The 20,692-nt window shown below is 41.4% G+C and overlaps 1 protein-coding gene across 1 annotated transcript in view; it reads right to left on the bottom strand.

The window, feature by feature from the left end:
• GALNT17 (polypeptide N-acetylgalactosaminyltransferase 17) overlaps positions 1-20,692 on the bottom strand; it is a 500,108-nt gene that overhangs the window by 101,978 nt on the left and 377,438 nt on the right. Inside the window, exon 6 of the mRNA XM_040336747.1 lies at positions 13,016-13,133. Within this exon, the coding sequence (XP_040192681.1) occupies positions 13,016-13,133 (118 nt within the window). The remainder of the gene's footprint in view (positions 1-13,015; positions 13,134-20,692) is intronic.

Genomic DNA, 20,692 nt, shown 5'->3' with positions numbered 1-20,692 from the left:
TAACATTCAATTAATAATATGACTTGTGTCGCAATTGTATATGCTATATTATATTTTTATTTGCAATTTTTTTTCCATGAAAGTGGCGTTACCCTTTAAATCAGTATTTTTTGCTGTAAAATTACTTATAACCCACAAACATTATAAATATTCTGTTAGCAGAGGCCCTAGGGAATAAAATGGTGAGCATTGCATTTTTTGATGTTACACCGTATTTGTGCAGCAGTTTTTCAAACAATTTTATTTTTTTAAATACACGTTATTGAATTAAAAAACAAAACAAACAAAAACACACAATATATACCCCAATTTTTTTGTATGGTAGAAAAAAAAATTGTTACGCCAAGTAAATAGATACCTAACATGACATGCTTTAAAATTGCTTGGAATGGTGACAAACTACGGTACTTCAAAATCTCCATAGGCGACACTATAAATGCCTTTACAGGTTACCTGTTTAGAGTTACAGAAGAGGTCTAGCTCTAGAATAATTGCTCTTGCTCTAACATTTGCAAGAATACCTAACATGTGTCGTTAAAAAAAAAAATTTACATATGCGTGCACGGCTTATGTATGGTTTGCTTCTGCATGCAAGCACAGAGGGATGGGGGCACTTTAATTTTTTTTCTTTTTTTTTTTTGTAACCATTTTTATTCTTATTACAAGGAATGTAAACATCCATTGTTATAGAAAAAAGGATGACAGATCCTCTTTATGGAGAGGTCTGGGGTCAAAAAGACAACAAATTTCTGCTTTACTTTAAAAAAGAAAAAATATATATATATATGTGACGGATCTCAGATACCCCAGATGGGCACATCCATCAGACATGTGTCTAATGTCCTCCAAACGCACCCGCAGCCTGCAGATTCGCCATAACCAGCCCTTAACCCCTCCATCACGAGACAATCCACACAGGTGTTGAGGGTTAAACATGCAGAGCTTAAACTGTTTATTAAATCCAAAACATACAGTTTTACACACAGTTAGGGACACTCCCCTTAGCCTTGTCTAAGAGGGGAGGGGGGCAAGGAACAACCAATGGGAACTGAACATTTGTACATTGAAACAGGCTACAGATAAACCTAATGAGATTATGGTAAGCAGGCAGCCTCTCAATACACACCCCTTGCGGAGAGACGTCTCCAGTCCAGTCTCCATTGTCTATGTGTCATGAATCAACACAATGAGGCACAGCAACAAGGGAGGGGTGTGGGGGAGAAGGGATGTAGCATTACATTATCTCAATGCCAGCTTCAGGTCTCCAGTATTTTCTGGCCCATAGTATGTGGGTAGAGGCCCGCCCCCAGTCCCTTCCAAAACACACAGTGACAGTGGGTTCTGTCACAATATATATATATATATATATATATATGTATATATATATATATATATATATATATATATATATATATATATATATATAAATTGATCCTTTCCTTTAAAGAAAAAAAAAAGTTTACTAGTGCCCTAGACTGTAAGTGAAGTCATGACATTGCTCTGGTCCTCCAAGTCCATAGAGGCAGAGACAATCTAGTCTCTCACTGCCTCTGTGACCAGCTGGCTGCACCATTAGATCATTTATCGGGCGCACTCGTAGAAACAGTAAGCCTGAGAAACATTGCTGCTTTGGAAAGCAATTCAGTGGCTAATGAGCCACTTTGAGCACTTTCATGAGAAAGACAGCTGATAAAAAAGACACCAAATCTATGATCAGATAAAATAGGGAAGGTGGAAAAAGTAAAATGTACATGCACACTCAATAGGGAACATTTTGTCTCTGCTTTTTCACAAGAAAAACAAATACATTTAAAACATATAAAAGTACAGTGTGAACATTTTGAAATAGTTGAATTTATCAGGTCAGAGGTGAGTCAAGAAAATCAATAGAGTGAATTTTCAGATTTCACGTACAAAAACATTATTTTAATTACTTTTTTTATACACAGTTGTATGCAATGTTTATGTGCAAAAAATGCTTTGATTATATGATAATAATTATGTGGTTTCCAGAAATATAATTGTACCTTCTATTGTCTTTTGTCATAATAATGTTATGTTCCAGCAAAGTTGCTTTTAAAGCAAAAGTGGATATACATATTTGAACCATTTGCTTGCTTTGACATTCAATTTGACATCAAGCACTGACTTATCAAGGGTCAGATCCAATGTAACAAAGAAATTGTCATGGTGAATGAACTAGCAGAGCAGTGCATGTCAAGTCTTTTGTACAATCTTCACTCTTCAAAGCAAAGTGACAGAAAATTACGAGATGTGAAGAAAAAAAATCACATACACATTACAGAACATTCTGATTTGTATTATCACTGTTCATGTATTTATTGTATTTAACCACTTGCTTACTGGGCACATATACCCCCTTCCTGCCCAGGCGAAATTTCAGCTTTCAGCACTGCTTCGCTTTAAATTAAAATTGCGCAGTCGTGCTACGTGCCTCCCAAACAAAATGTACATCCTTTTTTCCCCACAAATAGAGCTTTCTTTTGGTGGTATTTGATCACTTCTGTGGATTTTATTTTTTGCGCTATAAACAAAAAAAGAGCGAAAATTTTGAAAAAAAACCACAATATTTTTTACTTTTTGCTATAATAAATATCCCATTTAAAAAAAAAAAAAAAATTCTCAGTTTAGGCCGATACGTATTCTACATATTTTTGGTAAAAAAAAAATCGCAATAAGCGTATAGTGATTGGTTTGCTACAAAATAGGGGATAGAATTCTGACTTTTTTTTTTTTTTTTTTTTACTAGTAATACGGCGATTTGCGAATTTTGTCAGGACTGCGATATTGCGGCGGACACATCGGACACTTTTGACACATTTTTGGGACCATTCACATTAATACACGAACAGTGCTATAAAAATGCACTGGTTACTGTATAAATGTGACTGTCAGGGAAGGGGTTAACACTAAGGGTTAAATGTGTATCCTGGGAGTGATTCTTACTGTGGGGGGAGGGAACTGACTGGTGGAGGTGACCGATGCTGTTTCCCTATGTACAAGGGACACAGCATCTGTTTCCTCTCCCTGACAGGACGTGGAGCTCTGTGTTTACACACAGAGCTCCACGTCCCTGCTCTGTCATTGCCGATCGCGGGTACCCGGTGGACATCGCGGCCGCCAGGCACGCGCATCGGCATCTCGGGGACGCGCCGGGTACTATATAGGGAATATTAGCAAAAGCAGCAATATATTGCTTTTCTAATGTTCAGATGTATCACTTGCAGAAGTCAGCGTGTGTCTAGTTTTAGCCTTGTTATAGTGGCTGGCACATAAATGCTGTTGTTGTAGATATAAAGAAGGTTTTCCATCTGCAACAGGGTAACAGTGACAAGCTTCATTTGCATGCATACCATATTTTCAGTCCCTTGCATTTCTGAGAAATTATTCTGTGTAATCTGTGTTGATCAAATGTATTGGTTTCTTTTCAGAGATTATTATAAGCAGGGCATTTTTTCTCAGAAAATAGGTGCTGGAACTCACCTTTCAGGGCCAATGCCACACCCCAACCATGCCCACAACCCCGTCCCCATCCACAACCCCGCCCCAAGCCACGCCTTCCTTTATAGGTGAAAATTACATGGTTGCCAAATAGTGGGCGCGAGGCTCAGAAGTGGGTGTTGCAGAAGGCACAAGGTTCAGAAAAGTGAAACACACAGAGTATAGGACTCAGGAGTATGTATTGTGCAGTACTGAGGAGTGCATATCATACAGGGTGCAGCAAAGTTCCCTTTTCCTCTACAAGCAAAAATCCCCCACCCCTCAAAGTGACCATCAATTACTCGCCTCTGCACACCTCTTTGCTTTCCTCTGCGCCCCATCCCCAGCTCAACTCTGCACCCAACATTAACAGCTCACCTACACACCTCCCTATCCACAACCCACATCTTCTGCCCCCATCCACAGTTCAACTCTGCACATTTTTCACAGTTCACCTTAGCACCCTCATCCACAACTCCCCGTTGTGCTCACCTCAGCACCCCATCTACAGCTTATCTTCACAGCTTTCACCTCACAATCTGCACAGCCTCTTCCCTGCTATCACTCCTGCACAAACCCCCCTTTCCCATTTGCACAAATCCTGCCCCCCCAAAGCTCTCACCTTCTCACAGATCCCCCTCCCCCAGCTCTATCACAGATACCCTCTCCCTCCAGCTCTTTCACCTTTTCACAGATCGCCCACTCCCCTCAGCTCTTTCATAGATCTCCCTCCCCCAGCTCTTTTACAGCTCCCCCTCCCCACAACTCTCTCACAAATCCTCCCACCCCCCCCCCCCCCACAAAAAGCAGAATGCAGCCGTCACAGATCTGTTAGCGATGCCCAGGTTTTTTTCTCATCACAGTGAAGTTTCCTGCAGCTCTGCCTATTAGCAATGTAGCACGGCGCAGAGGAGGGGTTTCACAGCACTTCACTCCTCTCCATGCTACACACAGTTGTAACAGGTGGCAGGTGGAGAAAATAGCCGCCCCCCAAGCCCGATATTTACAAAAAACTTGGGCCCTGGGACATCCACCAGGCTGTAAACATCCAGCATCATGTGCCTGCTGACACAAGCATACAGAAGATGGTGGAGGGAGAGAGTCCTCTACCAGCTTCTGTGTTATTTGACAAGCGGGAGAGGACAGGGCTGCCAAAGGTGGCGGAACTCCGTTCTGGCAAGTTAAAGCAAAAAAAAAGCCCTGATCATAGGTGTATCATGGTTCAAAATTCCAGAAGCAATTGATCTCATAAAGTCGAAACCAAGCCCATGACTCCAATTAAAGGTTTGTGAATTGAGGTATACATTTAGGTCTATTAACCCAATTTCTAGTTATATGCATATTATATTGTTAATAATTTAAATGGGTAATACTAAATGCTTTTCTTAGAGTAGGGATGTGAGATAAATGTATTGTTTTAAATAGGACTTACATCTATGCAGCTATTGCTAAATCCCATTCCTTGAAGCAATTTTACACCCTATTATATAGTTGTATTACTGATCCTGCCTGTATGTAAAATTTCTCATAAAGTTCTTTTGGTCTGCATTTTTTTCAGGCATATAGATCTGGATGCCAACAGAACAGAAAAGTGCTTAGAGAGGGGCTTGAAAATGACAGAACTAGGACACAAATGTGATTTATACACAGCAGATTCACCTCAACCCCTCTAGTGAAATCTTTTGCATCCTAAGTTTAAACTATACGTGGGTTGATTGCCAACTAGGTAAGCGCTGAGTTTATTGCAAAACCCACTCAAAGTACAGTAAACCACTGGTGCATGACTGAGGGGTCTGTTTATTATTGTAGTCACCCAAGATTTACCCAACTTTTAATTAATTCATACATTTTCTTAAAGTGTTACTAAACCCACAACAGTAAAATCAGTCTGTATATGCAGCATTGCATGCTTGTTATACTTACTGTGGAACTTAAGGGGTTAATCCTCTGCATTGTGTAAAAAGGCTGTTTTACCCTGTATGCACAGATCCTCCCCTTCCTGCACTGTCTATCTCGGGAAAGCCAGCTAACACAGGAAGAGTAGCCAACCTGCACATGCTCAGTTGTGTATTTTATGCTGGAGAGAATAATTGCTTGTTCTCAGAGCTAGCCAAGTCACATAATATTGGCATCACATGTGGGCGTGTATACAGGCTGCAGTGGAAATCTCCTCCTACCTGAACTCTGAGCACTGAAGAAACTGTGCAGTTTATCACTGACCGTGGTATACAGATAAGCCAAAAAGGTATATAGTGGTAACATTTTAAATTAAAAAGAAGATTTATAAACTGTGGGCACTGTGTGTGTGTGTGGGGGGGGGGGCATAATAAATATTTTCATATTACTGGGTTTAGTAACACTTTAATCACTTAAGGACCACCTAACGCCGATATACGTTGGCAGAATGGCACGGCTGGGCACAATCACGTACTTGTATGTGATTGTTAAATGCCCAGCGGCGCACGCCCATGAACCAATCCGGAGCTTCGTGACCGTGGACCCGATCGCCACTGGAGTCCCGCGATCGGTCCCCGGAGCTGAAGAATGGGGAGAGGTGTGTGTAAACACACATTTCCCATTCTTCACAGTGGCGCTGTCATTGATCGTCTGTTCCCTGATATAGGGAAAGGCGATCAATGTTGTCACACGTCCAGCCCCACCCCCTACACTTAGAAACACATATGAGGTCACACTTAACCTCTTCAGCGCCGCCTAGAGGTTAACTCCCAAACTGCAATTGTAATTTTAACAGTAAACAATGCATTTCATAATGGTCCCAAACATTTGTCAAAATTGTCCGATGTGTTTGCCATAATGTCGCAGTCACGAAAAAAATCGCTGATCGCCACCATTAGTTGTAAAAAATTTTTTTTTATAAAAATGCAATAAAACTGTCCCCTATTTTGTAAACGCTATACATTTACACAAACCAATCGATAAACGCTTATTGCTATTTTTTTTTACCAAAAATAGGTAGAAGAATACGTATCGGCATAAACTGAGGAAAAAAAAAGTTTTTTTATATATTTGTGGGGGATATTTATTAAAGTAAAAAATATATATTTTTCTTTTTCAAAATTGTCACTCTATTTTTGTTTATAGCGCAAAAAATTAAAACCGCAAAGGTGATCAAATACCACCAAAAGAAAGCTCTATTTGTGGGAAAAAAGGATGCCAATTTTGTTTGGGAGCCACGTCGCACGACTGCGCAATTGTCAGTTGAATCGCAAAAAGGTCCAGGTCTTAAGTGGTTAAGTGAATCTTATGTGAAAAATGAATTTTCGTCTTGTGTAAAGATCTGGTTGCAAATGATTGAGTGTGCCTTTGTGTGAAATGCATTTGAGTTTTCTGAGCACTGGATTAATGCTGTAGGTTTTACAATAAACATTTGTTTTTTGGAATTAGATTAGTGTGTATTGCACGCTTTCCAAGATTAATTCTAGAATGGCCAAACTTTCTAATTAGTATGTACATGCAGTAGTCATTATAAGAAATCTGGTTGACATAACTGAATTTGCCTGTGTATCCAAGGCTGGGCCAAAGGAGAACAGTGAAGGGGGAAGCTGGTTCTTCTGCAGTTTATAACAGAGGGACTCTCTCACATTTACAACAAGACTGTGTCTTCTGCGTAGAAAATGCACTGGCAGTGGCTACTGCATTCATAGTGCCTACAAGCAGCAGTTGCAGGCACCATTACAAAAAATACAATGTAAAAAAATATCTTATTGTAACCATATTTTGACATTGCATTTTTTGTTTTCAGGTTATATGAAGTAAGGTACACTGCTTGCAGACTTCATACATAAATATGAAAAAATGATTGTTACAATAAACTTTTTTGTTTTTAATTCAGGTTTTATACAAAGGTTTTCAGAGTACAAAGATAATAGACATTTAGGGGCAGATCCACAGACAGAGTACGCCGGCGTATCTACTGAAACGCCGGCGTACTTTCAAATTACCCGCGTCGTATCTTTGGTTTGAATCCTCAAACCAAGATACGACGGCATCTGGGTTAGATCCGACAGGTGTACGTCCTCGTACGCCTTCGGATCTAAAATGCAATACTTCGGCGTCCGCTGGGTGGCGTTTACGTCGTTTTCCGCTTCGGGTATGCAAATTAGCTATTTCCGACGATCCACGAACATACGCGCGGCCGTCGCATTCTCTTACGTCGTCTCTAGTCGGCTTTTTCCGACGTATAGTTAAAGCTGCTTTTTTGCGGCGATAGTTAGATTTGCCATGTTAAGTATGGCCGTCGTTCCCGTGATTCGGAATGGACGTAAGTCACGTCTAAGTTTAAAAAATGACGTCCTTGCAACGTCATTTCGCGCAATGCATGGTGGGAAATTTAGAAACGGAGCATGCGCAGCTCATTTGGCGCGGGGACGCGCTTCATTTAAATGAAACACGCCCCCTTATCGCCGATTTGAATTACGCGCCGCTACGCCGCCAGAGATAGGCTACGCCGCCGTAACTTTCGGCGCGCAATCTTTCAGGATTCAAACCAAAGCCGGGAAAATTACAGCGGCGTAGCGTATCTCTGATATGCTGCGCGGGTGCAGATCTCTGTGGATCTGCCCCTTAGAATGACAGTTTTGAGTCTTACGGAACATGCAACTCAGTGTCTTGGGCAACAGTTGTGAACTTATACCAACTATGCAGTGATGCATCAAGTACTAGGTATCATTAGTATAGTAAAGGGGGGGGGCATGGGGGAGGGTGCAGGGGATTACCCAGGAGCTTAGTAGGGTGACAATTCATTTGAAGGCAATATACAAATAACAATGCAATTTGTACTGTCATAGAGTAATTGGTCCATGGAGCTCAACGTTCAGTAGTTTAGGTACTGAAAGATGTGCTTTTGTATACATGTGTTCCAGATGGAAGTGCTGTACATTACACTTTTGTCAGTGCTTATTTGAAAATCAAATTTTTTTTTTTGATGTGCACATAATATCAATCCCAGCAAACCTGTAAAAAATGTTTTTTTTTTTTATAAAAGTTGTTTCTATTAACTCTTGGTTAACCCTACGTCATGCTTAGTATTGTCTTTATACTTTGATTTTCATGTGCTGTCTGTTTTTTATACATGTAATTTAAAAAAAAAATTATCTATTTTATTTGTTTATTTTTGCAGTGTAAAAATACATGTCATAAACTGTATTTCCTCAATTCTCCACAATTCAATTTTAGGGACAAGTTGCAATTTTAACCTTTTATTAGTGATAAGCTACCATGCTTATCAGATTGAAGAATAAAAAGGGGTGTCTTTACCATGATCATTACAACCAACAAAGGTAGAAACCTCTGGGTCAGTAGACAGTGGTTAATTTTCAGCACTGTACTTGTGGATATACAAGCACATGCACATGCCTGAAAATGCTGAATGGCATTTTTCTGCACCTGATCAATGCTAATCAACAACTGTTTTCTATGTGCCCTGTTCACACCACGATACTGCTGTGATACGTGGTGTGAAAAAAGTGGTGCATTTTTCAGCGGCACGCCAAAAAGCACTGCAAGTCACCACAAGCACATTGCAATGAATTTCAGTGCAAAAACGTAAATGGAGCATAATGCCGCATACACACGATCGGACATTTCGACAACAAATGTTCCATGTGAGCTTGTTGTCGGAAAATCCGACCGTGTGTAGGCTCCATTGGACATTTGCTGTCAGAATTTCCGACAACAAATGTTTGAGAGCTGGTTCTTAAATTTTCCGACAACAACAGTTCTTGTTGGAGATTCCAAACGTGTGTAGGCAATTCAACGCACAAATATCCTACGCATGCTTGGAATCAATTCAACGTATGCTCGGAATCATTAGACTTAATTTTTCTTGGCTCATCCTAGTGTTGTACGTCACTGCATTCTTGGTGATTGGAATTTCCGACAACATTTGTGTGACTATGTGTATGCAAGACAAGTTTGAGCAAACATCCATCGGAAAAAAATCCACGGATTTGATTTTGGAATGTCCGATCGTCTGTACGCGGCATAACATTGTGCACTCTCAAGGTTGTTAAAAAAAATTATGGATGTAATGTCCTGAAACAGTGCATCCCACCTCCTGGCAAAATGAACACCAACCACTATTCTAAAATGGTGGATTATTTGTTATTCTAAAACACATCTGTATAGCCTGTGTGTTAAGTGCCAACGTTTTTAAAAATTAAGTCATACACAGCCATGTAGAATTGTTCAGCTGCCCAGGTTGTAATCTATATTGACACATTTATTAAAAGACAGATAGATTACATAGTTACAATATCAGTTCATCCAGTTCCGTGTGTGTGTGTGTGTGTGTATCTGTTTATGCATGTGTATGTATATATATATATATATATATCATGACATTTCCCATATCCCTGTGTATTGTGTTCACTAAGTTACCCTTCTGAAAGTTTTTTTTTTTTTTAATACAAACACTCCCTGCTGACACCAAAAACTGTAGAAGTACGTTCCACATCCTTAATGCTTTTATAGTAAAGCCAGCCCCTTATGCAGTTTAGAGTAATTTTTAGAACTTTTGAACAGAACGTTTCACACTGAAGGCTGCCATAGACAAGGGCTTTTCAACTGAAATGGAACAGACTGGATTTATGCATGTGAAAAAAATCTAGAAGGACATTACCTGCCACCACTGAGAGAAAAATTGTTGTGATAATTGTGTATGCTTAGATTTCTAAAGCTGTGTAACTTCTTATATTTTGGAAGTTATAATTAAAGTGTTACTAAACCCCAAACCCTGCATTCACTATATCTGGTCTCCCACAGTACACAGAACATGGAAATGCAATTATTTTAGTATGGATAAATACCTTTTCAGTAGTATATAGCAGTCTTGTGACTTCTACCAGCCAGGCACTGGTTAAAGCTTGTGGGAGAAGTTTTCATTCTCCTCTGACTGTCCTATGAGGCTGCATGCCCATTGACTTTCTGTGTGGACAGTACTGATTAGCCCTGTGCTGATCACATGCACCCAAAAAGAAAAACTCTATAGCAATATGCACCAAACAGGGCATGTGAAGAGTGCTCCCAAGGCTCTGTGCTAGCAGCAGATGTATTGGAGACACTGGAAGAAGGGGAGGATCAGAGAAGACAGGATCAAACAGCCTTTTTACACAATGTCCAGGATTAACACCTTAGGTTCCATAGTGAGTATAACAAGCATGCTTTACTGCATGTACTGACTGATTTTACTGTTGTGGGTTTAGTAACACTTTAAGGTGAGCAGATTCACTTACATATGTGTGGTATTGGAGGAGGTACACCTCTGGTCACTGATAAGAAGAATTGCCTTTCAAGTGCACAAGTTATTTTGAGATGGAACTTTGTCATTGCATGGTCACTCTTCACTTGATTCATCCCACCGGAACCAAGGTTTTTAAAGATAGCATTTTATTAATATGGACACTTATATGCTACTGATTTTGGTTATACATATTATTGATTTGTTCACAGTATTGCTTCATCTGTGAGTGATACAGAGTTTTGACTTGCTTTATATAAAAAATAAAGCGTTGTTGCATGGTTGTTGCATTATCAATTTAATGTTATCCTCTTTAATATGCATTTTTATGCTAGAATTTAGCCACCCAGGCTATAACTTTAGTTCTTTTATATTTGAATGCACTGGCTAATGTCATTATTTAATATACTCTGAAAGCATTCCGATTTTCCCTCAGTGTTTTTTTGTTTCTAGAATTCAATCCCCTTTAATGGTATTCAGTATGGAGATCACCTATTAAAGTTGTCTCTTTTGAAATTTAGTGCTCTTGTCCTACCCTTGTGTCTCCCTTTAATATGATTTACATTGAATATAATTACGGTACTCTGTGGTCTCCGTTTCCTAACTTATCCTGTACTTCCATCTACAATCAGCTCTGAGTTATTTGTAATTAGTAAGTGTAGCATAGCATTATTCTTTTGGGGTATTCACCAACTGACTCATGAAGTTGTCCTGAAAGACATTCAAGAAATTAAGAGCCTAAAGCCGTGTACACACAATCGGTCTGTCCGATGAAAACAGACCGATAGACTGTTTTCATCGGACAAACCGATCGTGTGTGGGCCCCATCGGTCTTTTTTCCATCGGTTTTAAAAAATAGAACATGTTTTAAATTTTTCTTATGGTTAAAAAAACGATAGAAAAATCCAATCGTCTGTGTGGAACTCCATTGGAGAAAAATCCATGCATGCTCAGAATCAAGTCGACGCATGCTCGGAAGCATTAAACTTCATTTTTTCGGCTCGTCGTAGTGTTTTACGTCACAGCGTTTTGGCACGGTCGGAATTTAGTCTGATAGTGTGTATGCAAGACTGATGAAAGTCAGCTTCATCGGATATCCGACGAAAAAATCCATCGGATTATATTCCATCAGATATTTGATCGTGTGTACAGGGCTTTAGACAAGTGAGCAGTTCCGTCTGCTCAGTCAATATCAGGATCATTGAAGTCTCCCATGATAATAACATTGAACTGCATCAACTTCAGGTTTATCTTTCAGGTTTATGGGGCCTGTTGCATACACCCACTAATAATTTACTATTTATTTCTTCCCAATGAAGCTTCTACCTCCTCCTTTGGCCCGTTGCTAATCTCACCCCTTGTACACACTAATAAAGTGCTCTTGACATACAGGCACACTCCTCTTCTACCTACTCTGCCCCTCTAAAACAGGTAGTACCCCTGGACAGTCACAAGCCAGCCATTTGAGCTGTTAAATCAGGTTTCTGGTATTCCCATGAAGTCTAAATCGTCTTTATGTATAAACAGTTTCAGTTCCTGCATTTTATTAGCCAAACTTCTAGCATTTGTAAACATTTAAATTTTGTACAAGCGCATATTTTCTCCTTGTTTGTTCTGAGGCTGCAATAGGATTCTGCCAGCCTACATGCAGAGAGAGTCTTAGGTACACTAGTTACACTACCTACATTGCCCACAGTAGCATTCTCGCTCACTGCTTGATATAGCATCCTCTGACCTTTTGCCTATCTTCTCTCCCAAGAGAACCACACACCCCTTAGCAGTCTCTCATTGCTATAAAGCTGGGAACCCAAAATCTTCCTTCATGCACCAGTTCCTCAGCCACTTGTGAAGTTTCTTAAACTCCTGTTAGAGATTAGCTCTATCAAAGTTCTAACCATCTACTGCAAAAGGCCTGCAAGTTCTTGTGTTTCTGTTGCAAATACATAACTGCACACAATCATATTTCTTTTGTTCTCAAACATTGGGACATGCTACATGCCATAAGCATTTTTTTTCTTTCGTTTTGGATTTCTACTCATGTAACTAGACAATATCTGTAAATGTTTTTGTGTGCCAGAAACGTATAACACAATTCTTTATAACAATTTCAATCAAATATTATTTAAATGATTAATCAACAAAAACTGAAAGTACAATCATTTTAACTGTTGCCATTTAAACACCCTTTATCTCTTTAGATTACAGTATATATCCTTTCAAGAATATGCAATACAACTATTAAAAAAAGTCACTAACCTTTATACCAAGTTCAATGTTCTCTCCTCCATACACATCCATTCCAGGATCTAGTAAGCCAATATCCCCAAAAAATTGTCTGTTGACAACGAAGGAACAGCCAATCATTGCAGGTGTTCTATGTCATAGGAAAGAAAGGGAGAGAATTTATACGTTATCAGTAATATTTGAAGCAGGATTTAAATCAGATTGGGTAGAGGCAAGAAAAACAGTCTGTTACTTAGACTTGACACATGATAACAAAAACAGATTAAATCTGTCATATATTTGTCAGCTTGAAGTTACTCAAGTTCAAGATTCTAGCTTCAACTATTGTCACTTTTTTCAAGTAGCCATTAGCAGATAATGACCAAATGTGAGTGAAGAGCAAGCATTGCTGTTATCAAATTCTAGCAGAAGCTACATGGAGTGATTAGTTTGCAAACATTAATCTCCTTCTCAGAAAGACTTTTTTCATAGATTTAGTATTACAAACAATATTGAACACCTCATAGCCAGAGGCTACAACCCGTATGGATAATAAGTATGTCCTTTATTTCCTTTATGTTAATCTTTGCTGCTGCAAATTTATCTGGCTGTCATTTAAGATGACAATATCCATAAACACAAATAATCCCTTACCAAGTATTTTCTTGATTACCTTAAAGTCTAAACTTAATGAAAAACCATCTAAGACACTGTGGTGCATGATTGCATCACTCAGCTTTCATTCATGATCAGTCATAATTGATTGTGAGACAATTGTCACAACAAGCAATTGAGAGAGATCAAATTATTAACCAAAGGGGTTGAAATTAGATTAATCAGAATTTGGCTAAGGCTGCAAAACTGGAAACCGCACTAAATTATCTAATACAATTGAATCCCCATTGAATTCCTTTGCAGCTTTGCTTTTTATTTTTTGTAAAATGGAAATTACATTAGAAACGACGGGCCATATTCTCAAATAATTTACGCCGACGTATCAGCAGATACGCCGACGTAAGTCCGATCCTATGTTTAAGTGTATTCTTAAACTGAGATACACTTAAACATGCCTAAGATACGACGGCCTGCGCCGTTGTATCTTAGGCTGCAATATTTACGCTGACCGCTAGGTGGCGGTCAGCGTAGAATATGCAAATGACTAGTCACGCCGATTCTCTAACGTACGCTTGCCCGCCGTAGTGTTTTAACGTCGTTTCCGTAAGCGATACGCGGCGTAAAGATAAACATGCCCCCTAGGTGGCGTACTCAATGTTAAGTATGGCCATCGATCCCGCGTCAAAATGTAAAAATTTAACGTCGTTTGCGTAAGTCGTCCGTGAATGGCGCTGGACGCCATTTACGTTACAGTCAAAACAAATGACGTCCGTGAGACGTCATTTAGCGCAATGCACGTCGGGTAATTTACCCGACGGAGCATGCGCATTACGATCGGCGCGGGAGCGCGCCTAATTTAAATGATCCACGCCCCCTACCAGGATCATTTGAATTAGGAGGGCTTGCGCCGTATTATAAGTTTACCTGTAATTACAGTGAATATCTCCTAAACTTGCACTGTTTTGGAGATATTCATACAGCATGTCGTCCCTGGCGCATACGCTCTGAAGGGGCGCAATACCTGTGCTGAACCTTTAGAGCTCTGTGCCAGGGCTCTGCATGTATGCGCGGGAGTAACAACATTGCAGCCTCAGTCCGGGTTAAACAGCCACAGTCCACAAAGCCATAAGGAAGACTGGGTGAAGATGGAAGCGTCATGAGCCATTACAGCGCTGCACTCAGTGTCCAGGTAAGTCTGACAAAATGGGCTAAGATGCGGTACATACTAGCCCATTATGACTTAAACCTGCAGGGGGGGATAATTTTTTTATTGTTCTGGTTTACTACAATCATATATCTACTTCCTATGTTTTTACACATTTAAACCTAAATGTAGATAAAAGGAGAGTTTATATACTGGATGAATCTACCATCTCCAAAGCCATTTCAGGATGACTGGGCATTTTTGTTCTAAAGGTGCCTGGGTGATTGTTATAATTTGAATATCTCATTGTTTAGTTTTTAGAGATTAGTGGCAATATCCAACATCTATGCTGCAACATGTACAGTGCCTTTAAAAAATATTCATACCCCTAGAAATCCTCCACATGTTGTCATGTTAGAAACAAAAACATTGATGTACACTGCTCAAAAAAATTAAAGGAAAACTTTTGAATCAGAACTCCTGGGATATTGATCTGGTCAGTTAAGTAGCAGAGGGTGAGGGGTGTATACATAGGGGGTTGTTAATAAGTTTCAGCTGCTTTGCTGTTAATTGAAATTAACAACAGGTACACTAGATCAGTGGTCATCAACCCTGTCCTCAGGGCCCACTAACAGGCCAAGTTTGCAAGATAACTGAAATACATCACAGGTGATATCATTTTCTGCTCAGTGATTGCAGTATTCTGGTCTGCATCTCCCCAAGGTAATACATAAAACCTGGCCTGTTAGTGGGCCCTGAGGACAGGGTTGATGACCACTGCACTAGATGGGCAACAATGAGACGACCTCCAAAACCGGAAACAAAATCATGTTTTTTCAGGTGGAGGTGTCTGACATTCTTTTCCCTACTCATCTTTTCTGACTGTTTTTCACTACTTTTGCATTTGGTTAGGGTCAGTGTCACTACTGGTAGCATGAGGCGATACTTGGACCATATAAAGGTTGCACAGGCAGTCCAACTCCTCCAGGATGGCACATCAATACGTGTCAATTCCAGAAGGTTCGCCGTGTCTCCCAGCACAGTCTCAAGAGCATGGAGGAGATTCCAGGAGACAGGCAGTTACTCTAGGAGAGCTGGACAGAGCCGTAGAAGGTCCTTAACCCATAAGCAGGACCAGTATCTGCTCCTTTGTGCATGGAGGATTAGGATGAACACGGCCAGAGCCCTACAAAATGACCTCCAGCAGGACACTGGTGTGAATGTCTCTGACCAAACAATCAGAAACAAACTTCATGGGGGTGGCCTGAGGGCCCGACGTCCTCTAGTGTGCTCTGTGCTCACTGCTGGACACTGTGGAGCTCAATTGGCATTTTTCCCCTGAACACCAGAATTGGCAGGTCCGCCACTGGTGCCCCATGCTTTTCACAGATGAGAGCAGGTTCACCCTGAGGATATGTGACAGACGTGAAAGGGTCTGGAGAAGCTGTGGAGAACTTTATGCTGCCTGTAACATCAGTCAGCATGACTGGTTTGGTGGTGGGTCAGTTAATGGTCTGGGGAGGCAAATACATGGAGGGACACACAATTACAGGCTTACAGGCTACACAATTGCACCCTGACTGCCATTGGGTATCGGGATGAAATCCTTGGACCCATTGTCAGACCCTACGCTGGTGCAGTGGGTCCTGGGTTCCTCCTGGTGCACAACAATGCGGCCAGTTCCTGGAGGATAAAGAAATGGATACCATTGAATGGCCCCCACGCTCACCTGAACTAAATCTGAAAGAACATCTCTGGGACATTATGTTTCGGTCCATCCGGTTCCGCCAGGTTGCACCTCAGTCTGTTCAGGAGCTCAGTGATGCTCTGGTCCAGATCTGGGAGGAAATACCCCAAGACACCATCCGCCGTCTCATTAGGAGCATGTCCTGATGTTGTCAGGCATGCATACAAGCACTTGGGGGCCATACAAACTACTGAGGACCATTTTGAGTTGTTGCAATGAAATTGCTGCATAATTTTTTCACTTAGATTTTTGGGGTGTCTTTAAATTCAGCCCTCTGTAGGTGGATAATTTTCATTTCCATCAAATGATGTGCCATCCTTTCATTCCTAACACATTACCCAGTCAGTATAGATATCCAGCATGAGATTTTTGCCTGTTGAGATCTGATATGTTTCCAAATGCTCCTTTAATTATTTTGAGCAGTGTGTGTGTGTGTATATATATATATATATATATATATATATATATATATATATATATATATATATATATATATATATATATATATATATACAAAGTATCTCACAAAAGTGAGTACACCCCCTCATATTTTTGTAAATATTCTTACACTCATCATCCACTTTATTAGGTTCACCTTGCTAGTGTCGGGTTGGACCCCCTTTTGCCTTCAGAACTGCTTTAATTCTTTGTGACATTCAACAAGGCGTTAAAAACATTCCTCAGAGATGGTTTGCATCAAAATCTCAGTAGATCAGCAGTTTTTGAAATACTCAGACCAGCCCGTTTGGCACCAACAACCATGCCACATTCAAAATCCCACTAAATGCCAAAATGCCACTAAATCCCCTTTCTTGATGGCATAGTATTTGATCACCTCTGCGGTTTCTATTTTTTGCGCTATAAACAAAAATAGAACGACAATTTTGAAAAAATGCAATATGTTTTACTTTTTGCTATAATAAATATCCCCAAAAATATATATAAAACATTTTTTTCCTCAGTTTAGGCCGATACGTATTCTTCTACATATTTTTGGTAAAAAAATCACAATAAGCGTTTATTGATTGGTTTGCACAAAAGTTATAGCGTTTACAAAATAGGGGATAGTTTTATGGCATTTTTATAAATATTTTTTTTTTTACTAGTAATGGTAGCGATTAGGGATTTTTTGTCCCACGGGCGGGGTCATGGAGCTTCGGACCTGGTCACGTGCACGCGCCCGCGGCGAGCGCGGCCCACGGCTGGGCTCTTAAAGGCGATATCCAAAGATATCAGAGAAAGACCAATATTTGGAATAAAAGCCATAAATACAGTGAAAGAAGACATTCATGTGAAAAGAACAGGGCCAGTTATCATAGTCAAACTCTGCCAAAGATAGGGCAGAAGACCATTCCAATTATTTTTCAGACATACAACAGCAGAATTTTTTTGGGGGACTGAATCATTTTCTCAGTCTGCTCATTTATTTGGAAATTATGGGCAGAAGAGAAGGACAATGTGGTTTTGATGAGAATGTATAGACAGTGGGCTGCTGAGTATGAGTGTAGGCAGGTCTCATGCTGCTAACAGCACCCTTGTGTGGAAAGTTGGACTGGGTATTTTGTAGTATACAGCCTGAATAAACCATAGGCAAGGGGTGCGGGCTGATACAAAAGAAAGCTGCCTAGGTTGCTGCAGAAGGAAGGGTGTATAATAGCCAGGGTGTTGCATGAAGAGTCATAAGTTGAGTCAAGCCGGCTCTGTGTATAAGACACTTGTAAGCAGATATTTGTTTACGAACTGCAGGAATGAAGCCTTCAAACAGGGTAGGTATAATATTAGTAAAAAACTGGCTCTGTTTTACCATGCTATTTATGACTAAATGATACAGGCTACCTAAGATAAGCCATTCCCACTGTACAGTATATCACAGTGTGCTATGTACAGTACATGCCTCACAATAAATTCCTCCTTCTATTTTTGTATGGATCATATGATAATAACCATAGTAATGGCGGACAGTGGCTGTACCAATTTAGGTCACTGTATGTGTAGAAGTACAGGTGTGATCATGTTATCTCAGTCATTTTTGTTTAAACTGGCTGTAAACCTGTCACATACCTGGTACAGAGCAGAGCCTGGCGTGCAGGGAATGGCAACTCTTGCTCCTCTGACTCCGGAACCCCTGGTAGAGCAGACAGGGAGCGCTAGAGTTCAGAGTCGCACAAGCGCCAGGAAGGTGCCGTGCAGGTCTGCGGTGGTCTCCTGAAGACTCCACAGATGCTGTGCAGGAACTGCAGAGATGCTGGAGGTAAGACAGCAGACAACAGGAGCTTGGTGCAGATGGCTGGAACAGGCAGCAGGTGGGAGGTGTGCTGTAGTACAGATGCTGGCAGAGTCAGGCAGGCCAGGTCAAACACAGGCGGGCGGATCAGGTACAGGGGGAAGCCAAAGCAGAGTCGTAGTTCAAGCCGGATCAGTAACAGGCGGGCAGCAGACCGTTTGGAAGGAGGAGGCAGAAGCGAAGTCAGACAAGCCAAGGGTCAGGGCAGGCGGAGAACAGCAGGGTCAATGGTAAGCCAAGGTCACAGGAAACAGGAGCCAATCAGGTAACAGGTATCAGGTAGGGTAAACAGGAACGCTGTTGACTGAGCAGCAGGGGGCTATGGGGAGAGCCCCATTAAATAGCCTAAGTGGCGCCAAAATGGCGTCAGCACGTGCCCGCGCGCGCCGCTATTGCGCGTGCCCGCGCGCCGCTATTGCGTGCTAATGCGCTATTGCCGCTATTGCGCGCCGGTGCGTGATTAGCGCCACCTAGTGGTCTACCAAGTCCATGACATTGCCCCCCTCCAATGGGCAGCCTCCGGATGCCCAACTGAGACATCTTGAGTGGATGAGCGTTCTTGAAGGACCGAATCAAGCTCTTAGCGTGGATGTTACGTTCAGGTTCCCAGGAGTTTTCCTCAGGGCCATAGCCCTTCCATTTCACCAGGAACTGAACCTGATTGCGCCTTTTTCTGCAGTCAAGGATAGACTCAATCTCGAATTCCTCCTCACCGTTAACCAAGACCGGTTCGGGTGGATCAGTGCTTCGCCCAGGAAAGGGGTTGGTGACGTCAGGCTTCAGGAGGGTGACATGAAAGACCGGATGGATGCGGAAAGACTCTGGTAATTCGAGTTCATAGGCCACACTGTTGATCTTCCTTCTGATTGGAAATGGCCCCATAAACTTAGGCCCCAGTTTCTTAGACGGACAGGCAAGTCTCAAGTTCACAGTAGACAACCATACCAGATCCCCAGGTTCCAGGTTGAGTTCTCCTCTTCGCCTTTTATCAAATACCTCCTTATTATGCTCCTGAGTCTTTGCCATAGTTTCCTGGAGAAGCCTGTTGTTAGCGCTGAAGAAGTCTAATGTCTCTTGGACGGCGGGCACCGTACATTCCGGGACACGATTAGACAAAAATAGCGGGTGGTAGCCGTAATTCGCAAAGAAAGGGGATTGTTTGGTAGCAGAGTGAATTGAATTATTATATGCGAATTCAGCCAGTGGAAGTAGAGAGACCCAATCTTCCTGGGAGAACGAAGAGAAACAGCGTAGGTATTGTTCTAAAGTTTGGTTTGTCCTCTCAGTTTGGCCATTTGATTGTGGGTGATAAGCAGATGAGAACGACAGCTCAATCTTGAGGGACTCGCAGAGCGCTCTCCAGAACCTGGAAGTAAACTGTACTCCACGATCTGACACGATATTTGCGGGGATGCCGTGTAACCGCACAATTTCCTTAATGAAGATTTTAGCAGTTTCGGGAGCAGAAGGTGTACCCCTCATGGGCAGAAAGTGTGCCATCTTGGATAGTCTGTCCACTGTCACAAAAATGGTGGTGAAACCCTCAGAAGGAGGGAGCTCAACAATAAAATCCATGGAGATCATTCTCCATGGTCTCTCTGGTACGGGCAAAGGCTTCAACAGTCCCCAGGCTCTGGATTTGCTCCCTTTACTTCGGATGCACGTGGTGCACAACTCCACATAACTCTTACAGTCTTTCATAAGCTGGGGCCACCAAAACGTGCGCTGCAAGAGTTCCGAGGTCTTCTGTACCCCAAAATGGCCAGCCAGCTCATGGTCATGACAGAGACTCAGGACACTGACCCGTAAGTCTTCCGGCACAAAAATCCTGTCCTCATGCCACAACAAGCCATCTCTGAGTTGCAAATTTGTATCCGAAGAGGAGGCCATTCCTGCAGAGGCCTGTTTGATCCGTGACAA

Source organism: Rana temporaria, chromosome 2 (genome assembly GCF_905171775.1).
Source record: "Rana temporaria chromosome 2, aRanTem1.1, whole genome shotgun sequence".
NCBI classification, from domain to species: Eukaryota; Metazoa; Chordata; class Amphibia; order Anura; family Ranidae; genus Rana; species Rana temporaria.
This window is presented reverse-complemented; position numbering and strand designations above follow the sequence as displayed.